The sequence below is a fragment of the Fundulus heteroclitus genome, chromosome 21 (genome assembly GCF_011125445.2).
Source record: "Fundulus heteroclitus isolate FHET01 chromosome 21, MU-UCD_Fhet_4.1, whole genome shotgun sequence".
Taxonomy (NCBI): domain Eukaryota; kingdom Metazoa; phylum Chordata; class Actinopteri; order Cyprinodontiformes; family Fundulidae; genus Fundulus; species Fundulus heteroclitus.
The window spans coordinates 37,847,221-37,861,895 of record NC_046381.1 but is presented as its reverse complement, the minus strand read 5'-3'; the positions used below and the strand labels follow the sequence as shown (position 1 = coordinate 37,861,895).

The 14,675-nt window shown below is 43.6% G+C and overlaps 1 protein-coding gene across 1 annotated transcript in view; it reads right to left on the bottom strand.

The window, feature by feature from the left end:
- The window catches only part of LOC105922711 (NACHT, LRR and PYD domains-containing protein 3), a 76,849-nt gene that overhangs the window by 25,887 nt on the left and 36,287 nt on the right, over nt 1-14,675 (bottom strand). Inside the window, exon 6 of the mRNA XM_036125662.1 lies at nt 3,892-5,708. Coding sequence (XP_035981555.1) covers nt 3,892-5,708 — 1,817 coding nt within the window. The remainder of the gene's footprint in view (nt 1-3,891; nt 5,709-14,675) is intronic.

The following is a 14,675-nucleotide window of genomic DNA, read 5'->3' as shown; positions in this document are numbered from 1 at the left end:
TCCAGCAGTGAAGGCTGTTCCCCATCATCAGGAAGAGGAGGTTCTCTGCCATGACACCGCCGACGTGTGGAAGACTCGCGGAAAGCCCCAGGTCCCGACAACATACCTGGGCGGGTGCTCAAGCAGTGTTCAGGTCAGCTGGCTGGTGTCCTCACAGACATTTTTAACACCTCGCTGGACCAAGCCACAGTGCCAGCATGCTTCAAGTCAGCCTCCATCATTCCGGTGCTGAAGAAACCTCAAGTTACCTGTTTCAACCACTACCGGCCTGTTGCACTGACTCCCATCATAATGAAGTGCTTTGAAAGGCTGGTAAAGGAACACATCGTCTCCAGTCTCCCCCCCAGCACTCGACTCGTTCCAGTTTGCCTACTGGCGGAACTGCTCCACTGAGGATGCAATCTCCTCCGCTCTTCACCTGAGCCTGACACACCTGGAGGAGAACACGTGCGGATGCTGTTCCTGGACTTCCGTTCAGTGTTCAACACCATCATCCCTCAACATCTGGTGGAAAAACTGGAACATCTGGGCTTCAGCACACCCCTACGAAACTGGCTGCTAGACTTCCTCACCAACAGACCTTAGTCGGTCCGAGTCATCAGAACACCTCTGATGTCATCACCCTCAGCACGGGCTACCCTCAGGGCTGCATCCTGAGCCCCCCGCTGTTCACCTTGATGACACGCGACTGCGTCCCCAGGTTCACCACCAATCACATCGTGAAGTTTGCTGACAACACAACGGTGGTGGGCCTGATCAGAGACGACAACGACCAGGACTACAGAGAGGAGGTGGAGCAGCTGGTGGCCTGGTGCAGAGACAACAGCCTGATCCTAAATGTGGAGAAGAAGAAGGAGATCATCGTTGACTTCGGGAAGAACCGGCCTCACCACGCTCCACTGCTCATCAACAGCTCAGCTGACGAGGTGGTCAGCAGCCCCAAGTTCCTGGGGGTGCACATCTCGGACAACCTCAGCTGGACTGTGAACACCACGTCACTGATGAAGAGGGCACAGAAACGACTGTACTTTCTGCGGAGGATGAGGAGAGCCCACCTGCCCCCGCCCATCCTCACGACCTTCTACGGAAGCACCATTGAGAGCATTCTGACCAGCTGTCTCTCTGTGTGGTGTGGAGGGTGCAGTGCCTCTGACTGGAAGAACGTGAGGAGAGTGGTGAGAACAGCAGAAGGGATCATCGGGGCTCCTCTTCCCTCCATTAAGGACACTTCATCTCAGCGCTGTGTGTCCAAAGCCCGTAACATTATCAGGGACCCCTCACACCCCCACCATGGACTGTTCTCCCTGCTGCCTTCTGGGAAGAGGTTCTGCAGCACCCGCTGCAGGTCCACCAGGTCCTGCAACAGCTTTTTCCATGTTGCCATCAGACTGTTGAACTATAAACTGGACTCTGCACCACATCTCTACATCTGTACATCTGCGCCACCACATCTCTATCTGGCATCACCAATGCTGCCGAACTCTTAGTTTCCCTTTACACAACGGACATGCATTTTTTGCCCAAATGCTTTTTTGCACCGTTATTTTGCACATTAAAAATGGTTTGTAAATTCTCCTGCATAATGTGACAGCCCACTGCTTTTGTCCTGCACTGTTATATGTTAACATTTTGATCACTGCTGCACTTTATATTGCAATGTTGCCTTATTCCAACTGGAATCTGACTATACTCCTATAAGCTGTATGCAACAAAATTTCGTTCTGTATGCACCCTGTACATACAAAATGACAAATAAAGTTGTCTAAGTCTAAGTCTTTTATGGACAGAATTTCTAGGCGCTGCCAAGGTGTTGAGGGGATCCGTTTTGGTGGCCTTAGGTTTGCGTCTCTGCTATTCGCGGATGGCGTGGTCCTATTGGCTTCATCAGGGCGTGATATACAGCTCTCACTGAAGCGGTTCGCAGCCAAAAGCGAAGCAGCCGGAATGAGAATCAGTGCCTCCAAATCTGAGACAATGGTCGTGAGCCAGAAAAGGGTAGAGTGCTTCCTCCAGGTTGGGGAGGATGTGCTACCCCTAGTAGAAGAGTTCAAGTATCCTGGGGTCTTGTTCACGAATGAGGGGAAGATGGAGCGGAAGATCGTTTAAGGAGCGAGCACTCACTACCTCATGTAATTCACGTAATACAAATCTGACGAAGATGAGATTAAATATAAAACCCAAAACCTTTTTAACAATTTTTAGCTTGGATTTATTTGGACTAATTTTAAACTATGAACTTGTTTATTATCTTATTTATGTAATTTATTCACACCATGAATTTATTGATGTCTTTTAACAAAAGGCAGGGCACTGTCATCAGGACGGCTGCCACGGTGTGTTAGTGCACACTTTTTTTTAACTCTGGTTTTTGCGATGATACCCGGAGCTCTTTCGCCAGAGAAGAACTCATGAACATCAGGGCAACATCACCAGAGGATTTATTCCCCACTTTTCTTCTCCCTACACTAGAAATTTTGGACATTCTGGTCAATGGTGCGCTCACCTTTGCTCACGCAGCGAAACGCCGGAGGAAAGGGAAACGCACTGGTGCATCTCCGCCAGCATGGACTCATCCATGCTCACCGCGACCGGGCATAATCCTGTCCAACGTGCATTCCCTGCCCAACAAACTGGATGAATTACAACTGATGATGGGGAAAAACAGGGACTTCTCTTCATCTGTGTTTTTTGCTTTACAGAGACGTGGCTGTGTGGATTAACCCGGGACTCTGCGCTGCAGATGGCAGGCTTCCAACTCCACAGAGCGGACCGAGACACAGAACTCTCTACTGATAAAAATCAACAAGCGGGATCATATTTCTCCAATTTTAGCTTCCCTTCATTGGCTTCCTGTTAAATCAAGAATAGAATTTAAAATTCTTCTTCTAACGTATAAAGCCCTTAATAATCAAGCTCCATCATATATCAGAGCTCTGATTACCCCGTATGTTCCTAACAGAGCACTTCGCTCTCAGACTGCAGGTCTGCTGGTGGTTCCTAGAGTCTCTAAAAGTAGAATGGGAGGCAGATCCTTCAGCTATCAGGCTCCTCTCCTGTGGAACCAACTCCCAGTTTTGGTCTGTGAGGCAGACACCCCGTCTACTTTTAAGACTAATCTTAAAACTTTCCTTTTTGACAAAACTTATAACTAGAGTGGCTCATGTTACTCTGAGCTACCTTTATAGTTTTACTGCTATAGGCTTAGGCTACTGGAGGATATCAGGATCTAATTTTCTCACTCTATAGAGTTCTACTGTTCTTCAATTATGCGTTACGTGTTGTCATTTCTGCTTTAACTTTCTGTTCTCTCTCTTTTATCTTCATAGTAGGTACACCTGGTCTGGCGTTCTGTTAACTGTGACATCATCCAGAGAAGACGGCTCACCCGCTACTACCATCTAATGTAGAACAGATTACTGGATCAATGTGAGCTTCTGTGCTTTCTGTGTCTCTGCTCTGTCTTCTCTAAGCCCCAGTGGGTCGAGGCAGATGAGCGTTCACACTAAGCCTGGTTCCGGTTCTGCTGGAGGTTTTCCTTCCCGTTAATGGGGAGTTTTTCTTCCACAGACCATCAGTTCAATAGTCCTGACCTAAAGAGTGATTTTCTAAAAAGGTGAATTATGGGTAACAGCCCAATGACTTTAAAGTTTAAAATGTGTCTCTGGATGATTGTATCTTTCAAAAAGATCAAAATCTCTAAATACCAAAAGCTGCAGCAGTGCTGACCTGAATGAGCTGAAGATTTAGAAATCTGAATGGTTGAAATAGTCCTTAGTATGAAGGAATTAGTTAAAGGTCCAAAACCGACCATAACCGACTTGAATGATGAAGAATAAATGGAACGGCAATAGTGCTGAATCAGCATCACTCAATGAAGACATCTGGACTCACCGAGCCTTTCTGCAGTTCCTCACAGCTGGAACCAGTCTCAGCCGTCCTGCTGCTGATGTGTCGTACTTCTCCAGGTCCAATTCATCCAGAACCTCCTCTGACATCTGAAGTATGTAGGCCAGAACTGAGCATTGGGACAAAGAGAGCTTCTCTGATCTGTTCTTTGATTTCATGAACTGTTGAATCTCCTGATAAACTGAGCGGTCCTTCATCTCCATCAGACAGTGGAAGATGTTGATGCTTCTGTCTGGAGAGATTCTACCAGTGTTCATCTTCTTCAGGTTTTTGATGACTCTCTGGATGGTTTCTGGACTGTTCTCTGTCTGACCCAGCAGGCCTCTTAAGAGTTTCTGGTTGGACTCCACAGAGAGGCCATGAAGGAAGCGAGCAAACAGGTCCAGGTGCCCGTTTTCACTTCTGAGGGATTTATTCATGACTGCCTTCAAGAACTCATCCAGAGATGAGTAATTCTTTCCTTTTCCCAGGAAGTTCATCACCTTTTCGATACAGCTGGTGTAATCTTCCCTCAAGAAGTTCTCCACCACCTTTGTGTTCCTGATACCATTACTATCACTATCACTATTACTGCTGGTGAAGCAGTGGAACATGTAGACTGCAGCCAGAAACTCCTGAATGGTCAGATGAACAAAGGAATAGACCGAGTCGCCATCCATCCCTCTCTCCTCTGTAAAGATCTCAGTGAAGAACCCTAGATAGAGTGGAGCATCTTGGACATTAATCTTGGAATCTTCCAGGTCTGATTCATAGAAGATCAGGTTTCCTTCACATAGCTGCTCAAATGCTAGTTTTCCAAGCGGCAGAACCTTCTCTATGTTCTCTTGAGTCCAGAGTGTTTTTAGTTCAGGTCCTCCTTCGTACTTGATCTTTTTCTGTTTGATCTGAGTCTCCAGGAAGCGGATGTACATCTCAGTCAGGGTCTTTGGCAGCTCTTCTTGGTCTCTGATCTTTAACTCATCCTCCAGAACATTAGCAGTGATCCAGCAGAAGACTGGGATGTGGCACATGATGAAGAGGCTTCGTGATGTCTTGATGTGGGAGATGATCCTGCTGGCCTTCTCCTCATCATCACCAAATCTCTTCTTGAAGTACTCCTCCTTCTGTGGGTCAGTGAACCCTCTGATCTCTGTCTCCAGGTCAATGAACTGCTTCGGGATCTTACCAGCTGCTGCAGGTCTTGTGGTTATCCACAGGAGAGCAGAGGGAAGCAGATCACCACGGATTAGGTTTGTCAGCAGAACATCTACTGAGGTGGGCTCTTTGACATCTCTCACAGTCATATTGTTGTGGAAGTCCAGAGGAAGTCGACTCTCATCCAAACCATCAAAGATGAAGACAACTTTGAACTGTTCAAAGCTGCAGATTTCGTTGGTCTCAGTGAAGAAGCGATGAACAAGGTCCACCAAGCTGAACCTTTCTCCTTTCAGGGCATTGAGCTGTCTGAAGGTGAATGGAAATATGAGGTGGATGTCCTGGTTGGTTTTGTCTTCAGTCCAGTCCAGAATGAACTTCTGTGTTAAGACTGTTTTTCCAATGCCTGCCACGCCCATTGTCATCACTGTTCTGATTGGATCCTTTCTTCCAAGTGGGGGTTCAAAGATGTTTTCTCGTCTGATTGTTATTTCTGGTCCACAGGTTTTCTCGGATGCTCTTTCAATCCATTTGATCTCATGTTGATCATTGACCTCTCTACTTCCTCCCTCTGTGATGAAGACCTCTGTGTAGATCTGATCCAGAAAGGTTTTTTTTCCAGCTTTAGGAACGCCTTCATTCACACATTGCAACTTTGTCTTCAAAAACTCTTTAAAGCCTTGTTGATATTCACCCAAAACACCTGAATAAAGACACAAGAGGAGACACTTCAATGAGACACAAATTACCAGAACTAATTCTGATGTTCTCAGTGTGGGTTTGCACACAAGATTTCATGAACCTATTAAAATCCAACACTCACAGTAAATATATTGGGTTTATAGGAATTTGTTATAAATCTTCTCTGCAGCAGATAGTTGTATATCTGTTGTGTTTTGGACCAGCTGACTGTTTGCCACTCTCTGATCTGCTCCACTCTGCTCTGCTAATTAGTGGGAGCAGCAGCACCTGTTACTGTCCTAATTCCCTTCATTCCTTTTACCTGCACTCCTGCCTTTATATACCGGTCTCCCACAGTCATTCCCCACCAGTTTCCTGTAAAGCCATAGTGGGAGTAGTTCCTTGCCTGCCTTGACCTGGTCAGACTCTCATTTGGCTTCTGAATTCTGGACACAAACCTGTCGACATGGTTTTGACCAAGCCCTTTGTCTCCCCCCGTGGATATCTCTAGATGTTTCTGCACAGTGTATGACCCACACTTGGCTTCAGATCCCCTTTCTGTTTCAGTCCTGTTCCTTATCTTAATGAAGTGAACCTACAGCCCCACTTCATGTAACTTCACCTTCATCCCTACTTATTGGATGCAGTGCACCTTTCGGGACTCTGAGAAGGTTGGTGGCTTTATTTCAGTGTTCACTAGGACTCAGAGTCCTTCACAGCCACTAACCTCTCTCCCTTTCAGAGGTTCCTGTGCGTGTTCCTGGCTGTTTCCATGTCTCACACCAGAACATTTATTTCTGTAAAAACCTTTGAAGCCGCTCATGTTGTTCAGCTGAATTTTCTGGGTCCTCTTTATCAGGTATTGCAACAAGTTGTCTAAACACAGAGGTCACTACTACAGACCATAAGGAGAAATCAAATATTTAATCATTTGATATTATTTTACTCTGCTCCAATAATACTCAGGTCAACAGAGCTGGTAATATAGTACCTGAGTGCAGCATTTGACACTGTTGAACACTCCATTCTATTAGAGCGCCTGGAGAACTGGGTCTTTCTGGTACACCACATGACTAGTTTATATCCTACATGTAGGACAGGAGCTCAATTCTTTTTTTCAATAGTTTTATTATTATTATTATTTTTTTTTTTTTATGTTGGCGAGACGCTACCGCCACCGCCTCACCAAGCCGCAGCCGCCGCCTCGCCGCGGCCGCAGCGGTAGCGTCTCGCCAACATAAAAAAAAAAAAAAAAAAAAAAAGAAAAAAAAAAAGATAATAATAATAATAATAATAATAATAATAAAACTCGATATGCTTGCATGTTTATTTGACATTAACACGCGGTTCTTTGTTGTTGCTTTCGCGCGTGCATATAGTGAATGGCAACACATAGAGTTCTCGCCGTAAAGCGAGACTTCTGTGTGTGCGGGCCGTGAGCTCTTGCAATTGCAAGTGCGGTATTTTCCCCACAGACCCCCAGTGCGGCCGAGAAAACCTTTGTTCGACCTGAAATGACTCATTTAATCATCCAAATCGGTATGGAACACATTAATTAACTGAAAAATGTTGCATAGTATGCCTTTAAAGCTAACAAAATAGGACTCACAAATACAGAACAGTGACTGAAGTTTTGACTTTAATTACATTAAATATAATTAAATTTTTCAGCTGAGCACTCCTGCCAGGAGGAGGCGGCTGTTGATTTTCACATGGAAGCAAAAGACAGGGGGACAGGGGGGACAAGAGGCTGTCCAGCATTCAATACTGCTTAAAGCATCTGGCTTCTCTTTCTAGACGTAGGTAGATTTGAAAAGGAGAATTTTCTCTCATCATACCTGACCGGCCAATAACTTAGACAACTCACAATAAGTGTGAAACCTTTCTTTTCATTGGTCGACCTTAAAGAGGACCTCAAATGAATGATCAAAATTTAAAAAAGAGGGTCTGGAGCAGAAGTCTGTATTATGGGTAAAAAACAAAGTTTCCAGGGCAAATCTTTTCCCCAGGGTGGAAAGTTTGATTTAATGATTAAAAGTATGGGCCTAAAACTATGACATGACTGAAACATTATTAGTTCAACTTTGTGGTCCAACTATTTAAATATTTGATTTTAGTTTCTATTTTCCCATGTTGTTTTATTTTATTTATACATTTTATTCCAACATTTTTTTATTCAGTTTTGTTTTCCTATGTTTTAACCACGGAAAGCACTTTGCATTGTCTTTGTACTTGTGCTCTACTAATTTGCCTTGCCTTGCCTAGACCTTGCTTCTACTGCTTCCTCTGGGTTAATATTTTTGGCAGTAGGTAGGTTGGTCCAGTCGGCATCCATCACTACTCATAATTGGTTACAATGTCTGCTGTACATTGTGATTGGTCTGTCTCAATAAAAAAACAGAAGAATGGAAGATCTAGGACAGGGGAATGAGCTCTGTGTAGATCTGATCCAGAAAGCACCTACGTATGTAGTGTACATTCAGCACTTTGAATCATCTTGTTACTAAGCTTGTGAAGATTCTCAGTCATCCGGGTCATGGTCATTCCAAAAAAAAAAAAAAAAAAGGTAAAAGAACAAAACAACTGGACTTCAATCTACGGAAAACAAGTCCAGTTGTTTTGTTTTTTACTTTTTTTGGAATCTTGTTACTGAACAAATTAAAAATGGATCTAAAAGGAGCAAATCATAAAAATATAATAAATATCAATACGGCTCACTTTGAACCAAAATAAATAATTAAATGTGGTTTATTAAATATAAGGTCTCTCCCTCCAAAGACTTTGTTAGTTAATGAATTGATTTCCGATAATCAGATTGATTTATTTTGTCTCACAGAAACCTGGCTACAAGAGGACTACGTTAGTATAAATGAGTAAACTCCCTCCAATTATTCAAATTTCCATATTCCCAGATCTGTGGGAAGAGGAGGAGGAGTGGCAACCATCTTTCAGTCTGATTTATTCATTAGTCCCAGGCCAATTAATAATTACAGTTCTTTTGAACAGTTAACCCTCAGTTTCCCTCATCCAAACTGCAAAGCAATAAAACCTCTTCTGTTTGTTGTTTTGTATCGTCCACCAGGCCCTTACACTCAGTTTCTGGATCAGCTGTCAGACTTCTTATCTGATATGGTGTTAAATACTGACAAGGTTATTATAGTAGGGGATTTCAACATTCATGTTGACACTGAATGTGATAACCTTAGTGTAGCCTTTAAAACTATCCTAGTTTCAATTGGTTTTGCTCAAAATGTACATAAACCGACACACTCTTGGCTCCATACTTTAGACCTTGTGCGAGATATGGCATTGATTGTGAAGAATTAACAATATTTCCCCACAACCCGGTCCTATCTGACCATTTTTTAATAACCTTTGAGTTTAATCTAACTGACTTCTCAACCCCCAAAAGAGGGTTCCATTATAGTAGATTTTTATCGGATAATGCTGTATCAAAACTAAAAGAGTCTGTCTCCCTTTTAATATCTTCAATATTGCAGAAATACCTTGCAGATAGCAGCAATGCTGTTTCTCCCCATTCACAAATCGACACCTTTGTTAACGGTGTGACTTCCTCATTGCGTTCTGCAATAGACAATGTAGCTCCCTTGAAAAAGAAAGTGATTATTCACAGGAAGCTGGCTCCCTGGTTTAATTCAGAGCTGCCTTCCTTGAAGCACAATGTTAGAAAATTGGAGAGAAAATGGCGCTCTGCACACCAAGAGGAATCCTACCTAATCTGGAAAGACAGTCTATTGTTGTATAAAAAGACCCTTCGCAGAGTTAGAGCAGCATATTTTTCATCATTAATTGAGGAGAACAAAAATAATCCTAGATTTCTCTTCAGTACAGTTGCCAAACTTACTCAGAGTCACAGCTCTGTTGATCAATCCAAGAAAAAGGTAAAAAAACAAAGCAACTGGACTTGCTTTCCGTAGTTGAAGACGTTTCGCTTCCTCTCCAAGAAGCTTTCTCAATTCAAAAAGTCTGGAGTAATGTGGAGTGCCAAGCTTTATACTCCTGCCAGCAAATGCCTTGTAATAGCTTAGATAACATGCAAATTCAACAGAAACAGGTCCACCCCTTAGTAATGGGCAGTCATTAAAGTCATTAAGCCAGCAGATTGGACCGAGACTCGTCCACTCTGTAACGAGGAGTCATTAGGGTTGTTATTGGCCTGGCTTAAAGGAACGATGTTTTCATCTCTGTTGATCAATACATTCCCCTAGCTCTTAGCAGTAATGATTTTATGGGATTCTTCATAAATAAAATTGATGCCATTAAAAATAAACAATTGGCATCCTCCCAAACATGATTACCTCGTCCTCAGTAAGTGAGGCAGCGTTGGAGGAATCTTTAGAACCTGCGCAGTGTCTGAACTGTTTAGATGCAGTTTAAACAAACTTTAAGTTAAACCAATGAAGATGTACAGTATGGTGAAGTTAAGCCATAAGCCTATAATAGAACAGTAAGACTTAACAAAGAATATTGTTCTCTTCTACAACACCTTCAACTTTATGATGATGATGATAATGGGTTTACAAATGTCAACCCTCTGGGATGCTTCTGGGCAAATATGTCTATGATTTTGTTGATGTCTAAATGAATGTCCTTGTGGACGTACATAAGTAGCAAAGCTACAAACCTTTCCTGTCACATAGTCGACCTCAGCAAAGTTTTCACTGCTTTAATGCCCGAGTTAGCACGTTCCACAGAAGCACTCGTAACAGGTAGAACTGACAGAAGGTGAAGAATCATAGAAATGTTTGGGTACCACTTCACATTTGTTATCTTTAGAATTTCAGGGAGAGAGCTGGGATTTTCACTGATGACCACTTTGTGTGCCACAACTTTACTTCCTGCCTGAATGTTGATCCTGATGGTAGATCATCTTTATATGATGGAAAGATCTCTTTCTCACTCTCATCGTTGATCATATGCTAGTTGCTTGGCAATAGTTTTAAGCCTAGTATTTTTTCATAAAGGAGATCATTCTTAGTTTTAACAATACAATGCATGTGGCACTAACAGGTTTAGACCAGACAATAGACACTACACAATAACTATTGTATGTGTGTCAATATCTACTAATTTTTTTTAACTTTACGCTCTTTTTTCATTACTATTCAAATACTGTTCAACAAAAATTAAATTTTCATAACTTTCCCATTACTGGAAAAAGTTTTCCTAAAATTGCATTACTTTACAACTTTACACAACTTGTGAGAACCCCGTGCTTTTTCATTATCAACATTTTCTAGCAATCATCATACCTTTTTTCTGTGGGGAGAATATAAGATTAAGGTTGATCCATACTCCAATCTGGAAGGTGGCGGTAATGCACCTAAAAGTTGTTTGCCAACCACCATTTAAAAAGAGAAGAAGAAGACGACGACGCTCTATTTGTTGTGTGTCACTGCGCGCTATTATCCAAGATGGCGACGACCAGTGCGGCAGAGAGTGATGGATTAATTAGCAAAAGCAATGGGAGTTCCATGGATTTATCATCATCTGATAGTAATTTGGAATATATAGAAGACTTTCTTGACAGCAACCTGACGTTTGACGGAATCCAGCCATACCAGTTTGGGGCAAGGAGACCAAAAAGGGACGATGTGAGTTGAATCTGTCTGCTGCGGCAGCCGTCTCCTTATTTTTGTGTTTTTTGTAATGTTCTTTCCACTTTTACCCGATGTATTGCAACATCCAACTGCCATGCACGTGGGCATTGTTGCTTCAACAATAGCTCTCGTGAATTTCAATGGTGAAATCCTCTTGAAATCCGAAATATTTGTTGTTTATCACAGCTGTATGAGCGCAGTGCCTCTCCGCTAAGAAACGTCACAGGATGTGATGTCAGTATCGGTGAGTGCGATGACAATTTGTTTTTATTTCTTTACTGATTAACACTAAACTCATTAAATCACCACAAACGTATTAGTTTTAGGTATAGATAATTATCCACTGATTTTTCCTTGTTGACCGGACTTTCCCTTTAAATCATTTCCTGTTTCACCCTCTCCTCGTGATTGCTTTGACGCAATATTGTGGTATCACTGACTAATCACGTCACGTTGTAATAACGCGAGACCTGAGCTGTGACCAATTCAAATTCATGCTCGGATATCCGGAGTCTCGACCGTCGCGCCGGTGTCACAGTGCGTTCTAGATTACAGGTACTGTCATGATATTTTTCTAGGATGAACCCGGACACAGCGCGCACACAGAGTTGGGTTTTAAGAGAGTTTATTGTACAAGTGGATGATGAATGACATGAGGAACCAGAGTCTATTACCAGGCGGAGTTGTAGGGTGCAGAAGCTGGCTGGCAGGAGTGGTGTGGAGACACTGACCAGGAAGTGATCTTTAACTGATGACAGGAGACCAGGACGGGACCCAGGAGTCGAGAACTTGAGACCAGGACGGAAGCCAGAAGCTGAGAACTTGAGACCAGGATGGAACACAGGAGCCGATAACTTGAGACCATGACGGAACCCAGGAGTTGAGAACTTGAGACCATGACGGAACCCAGGAGTCGAGAACTTAAGACCAGGACGGAACCCAGGAGTCGGGAACTTGAGACCAGGACGGAACCCAGGAGCCGAGAACTTGAAACCAGGACGGAGCACAGGAGCCGAGACCATGAGACCACAGCCGAACGCCGGAGCCGGCGAACCCTTGATAGCTGGCTGGGCTGGAACGGAGTCTCTGGCTGTGGCTGATCTGAAACAGAGTTTCTGGCTGAGGCTGGAGATGAACCTCTACGGACCGGCGAGCAAGAGCAGACTGAGGTGAGTATATATAGTGGTGAAAACAGGTGGAAACAGTTTGGGGTTGATTGCAGCCTGACAGGTGAAACCAATTAGGCTGCGCAGGGAAGGGAGGAAGGCTCAGAATGCAGCCTACAAGCTGCATCCTGACAGTCAATGGCTATTTATCTTAATTCTATGAAGGATGTTTAAAATTTCGGGCTCTTAAAAAAATACTTTTGGTCTCCAAAAGGGGGGTGCGTGCACCCCCAGCGCCCCCGGCTGGATCCGCCACTGTTTACAAAGTAATGACCTACTTAAGACGCTCTTCCAAAGGTTCTTCTTCTTCTTCTTTTCTATTATGGCGGATCGCAAGCAACTTTAAGGTGCATACCGCCACCCACTGTACATGGGTGTGCAGCAACATTACTCTACATCTATTAAATTCTATTTTTTAATTTTGTATTCTGAAGATAAATAAATAATGCTTTTTGTAGTAAATTACCGGAGACCCTTTATTTCAGTAGGAGAAGGTTTATTTCCAAACACCAACACCGTACAGCTTCACAACAGGCTCTTTTTCTACAACTGATCATTCTTCTTCTACGGTCAATAATTATCTCAAACGGTAACACGCTTCCTAGTGGTCATGTATATATTACCCTACATTTTCACAGTTACTACATCCCTCCCCTCTTAAGCGTTTACTAACAACTTTTAACTGTTCAACAACTATCCACTAACTAGCTTACTCTTCATTTAGCTAACTGATAATCTTTAAGGTAACTAGGCAACCTTATTTGCCTTTTTGATTGTCTCTTAACTGGAGTTGCACTTTTTTCAGTCCCTTGTTCAGTCTCTGGGCTCCTCCAACTTCTCTCCAGCCAGAACCACCTCCTCAGCTTGCAGCCATCCTTCACTTTTTTCTTCAGACCCACTAGACTGAACAAGGTCAACCGGTTGGTTGCTGCTGCATCGTCCTTGTTTCTGGTAGTGTGTGTGAATCTGATACACATGCCTCCTCACTATTCTTCCATCACCAAGCATCACTTTGCATGACACCGGTCCAGTCACCGACTCAATGATTCCTGGGATCCACTTTGGGCCAAAACCGAAGTTCTGGGTCAACACTGAGTCTCCTGGTTTGAACCAGTGTCCCTTTGCTATTTTATTGTGATCTTTTTTCTGTCTTTCTTGGTTTCCTCTCACTCTTTTGCTTAGATCTGGATAAATGGAATCTAAGGTACAACGTAGTTTCCTCCCGAGAAGTAACTCTGCTGGAGATAAACCAGTTGTAGTGTGAGGAGTCACCCTGTAGCTAAATAACACTCTGGCTACTTTAGTTGTCAGGGTGCCTTCTGGACATTTCTTCATCATTCTCTTGAATGTTTGTACACCTCTCTCTGCTAACCCATTACTTGCTGCATGATAAGGAGCAGAGGTTACATGGCGAATGCCATTTTTTATCAGGAAGTCCTTGAATTCTGTGCTTGTAAAACACGTGCCATTATTTGATACCAACAACTCAGGCAGACCATGGTTACTAAAACTGGTACGCAGGCACTCAATTGTGGTGGCTGAAGTAGCAGAGCTTACTGGATACACATCCATCCACTTTGAATATGCATCAACCAACACAAAGAACATTTTCTCCATAAACGGTCCTGCATAATCCACATGTATGCGGCTCCACGGTTTATCAGGCCAATCCCATGGATGCAATGGAGCTGGTGCAGGAATGTTGCGGTGCTCTTGGCATGTAGTACAGCACTTTACAGTATCCTCCACCTCTTTGTCCAACCTGGGCCACCATACATAACTCCTAGCCAATGCCTTCATCCTGGACACTCCCGGGTGGCACTGATGAAGCTGCCTCATAACCTGTTCTTGACCTGGTTTCGGCACAATCACCCTCGAGCCCCATAACACACACTCGTTCTGTATACTGAGTTCATGCTTCCTTACTTCGTAGGGGGTAAACTCCTCCCCTTTCAGCTTTGATGTCCATCCCTTTCGCACCATCTCCCGCACCCTCGAGAGCACCGGGTCTCTGTCTGTCCATTCTTTCACTTGATCAGCTGTCACCAATGTTATGTCAGCGCTCTCAAGCATGAGTACTGTCTCTTCCCGTCTCTCCACTTCGGCTTTTTCTGGTAAAGGAAGGCGGCTCAGGGCATCAGCATTGCAGTGATTTTTTCCTTCCTTA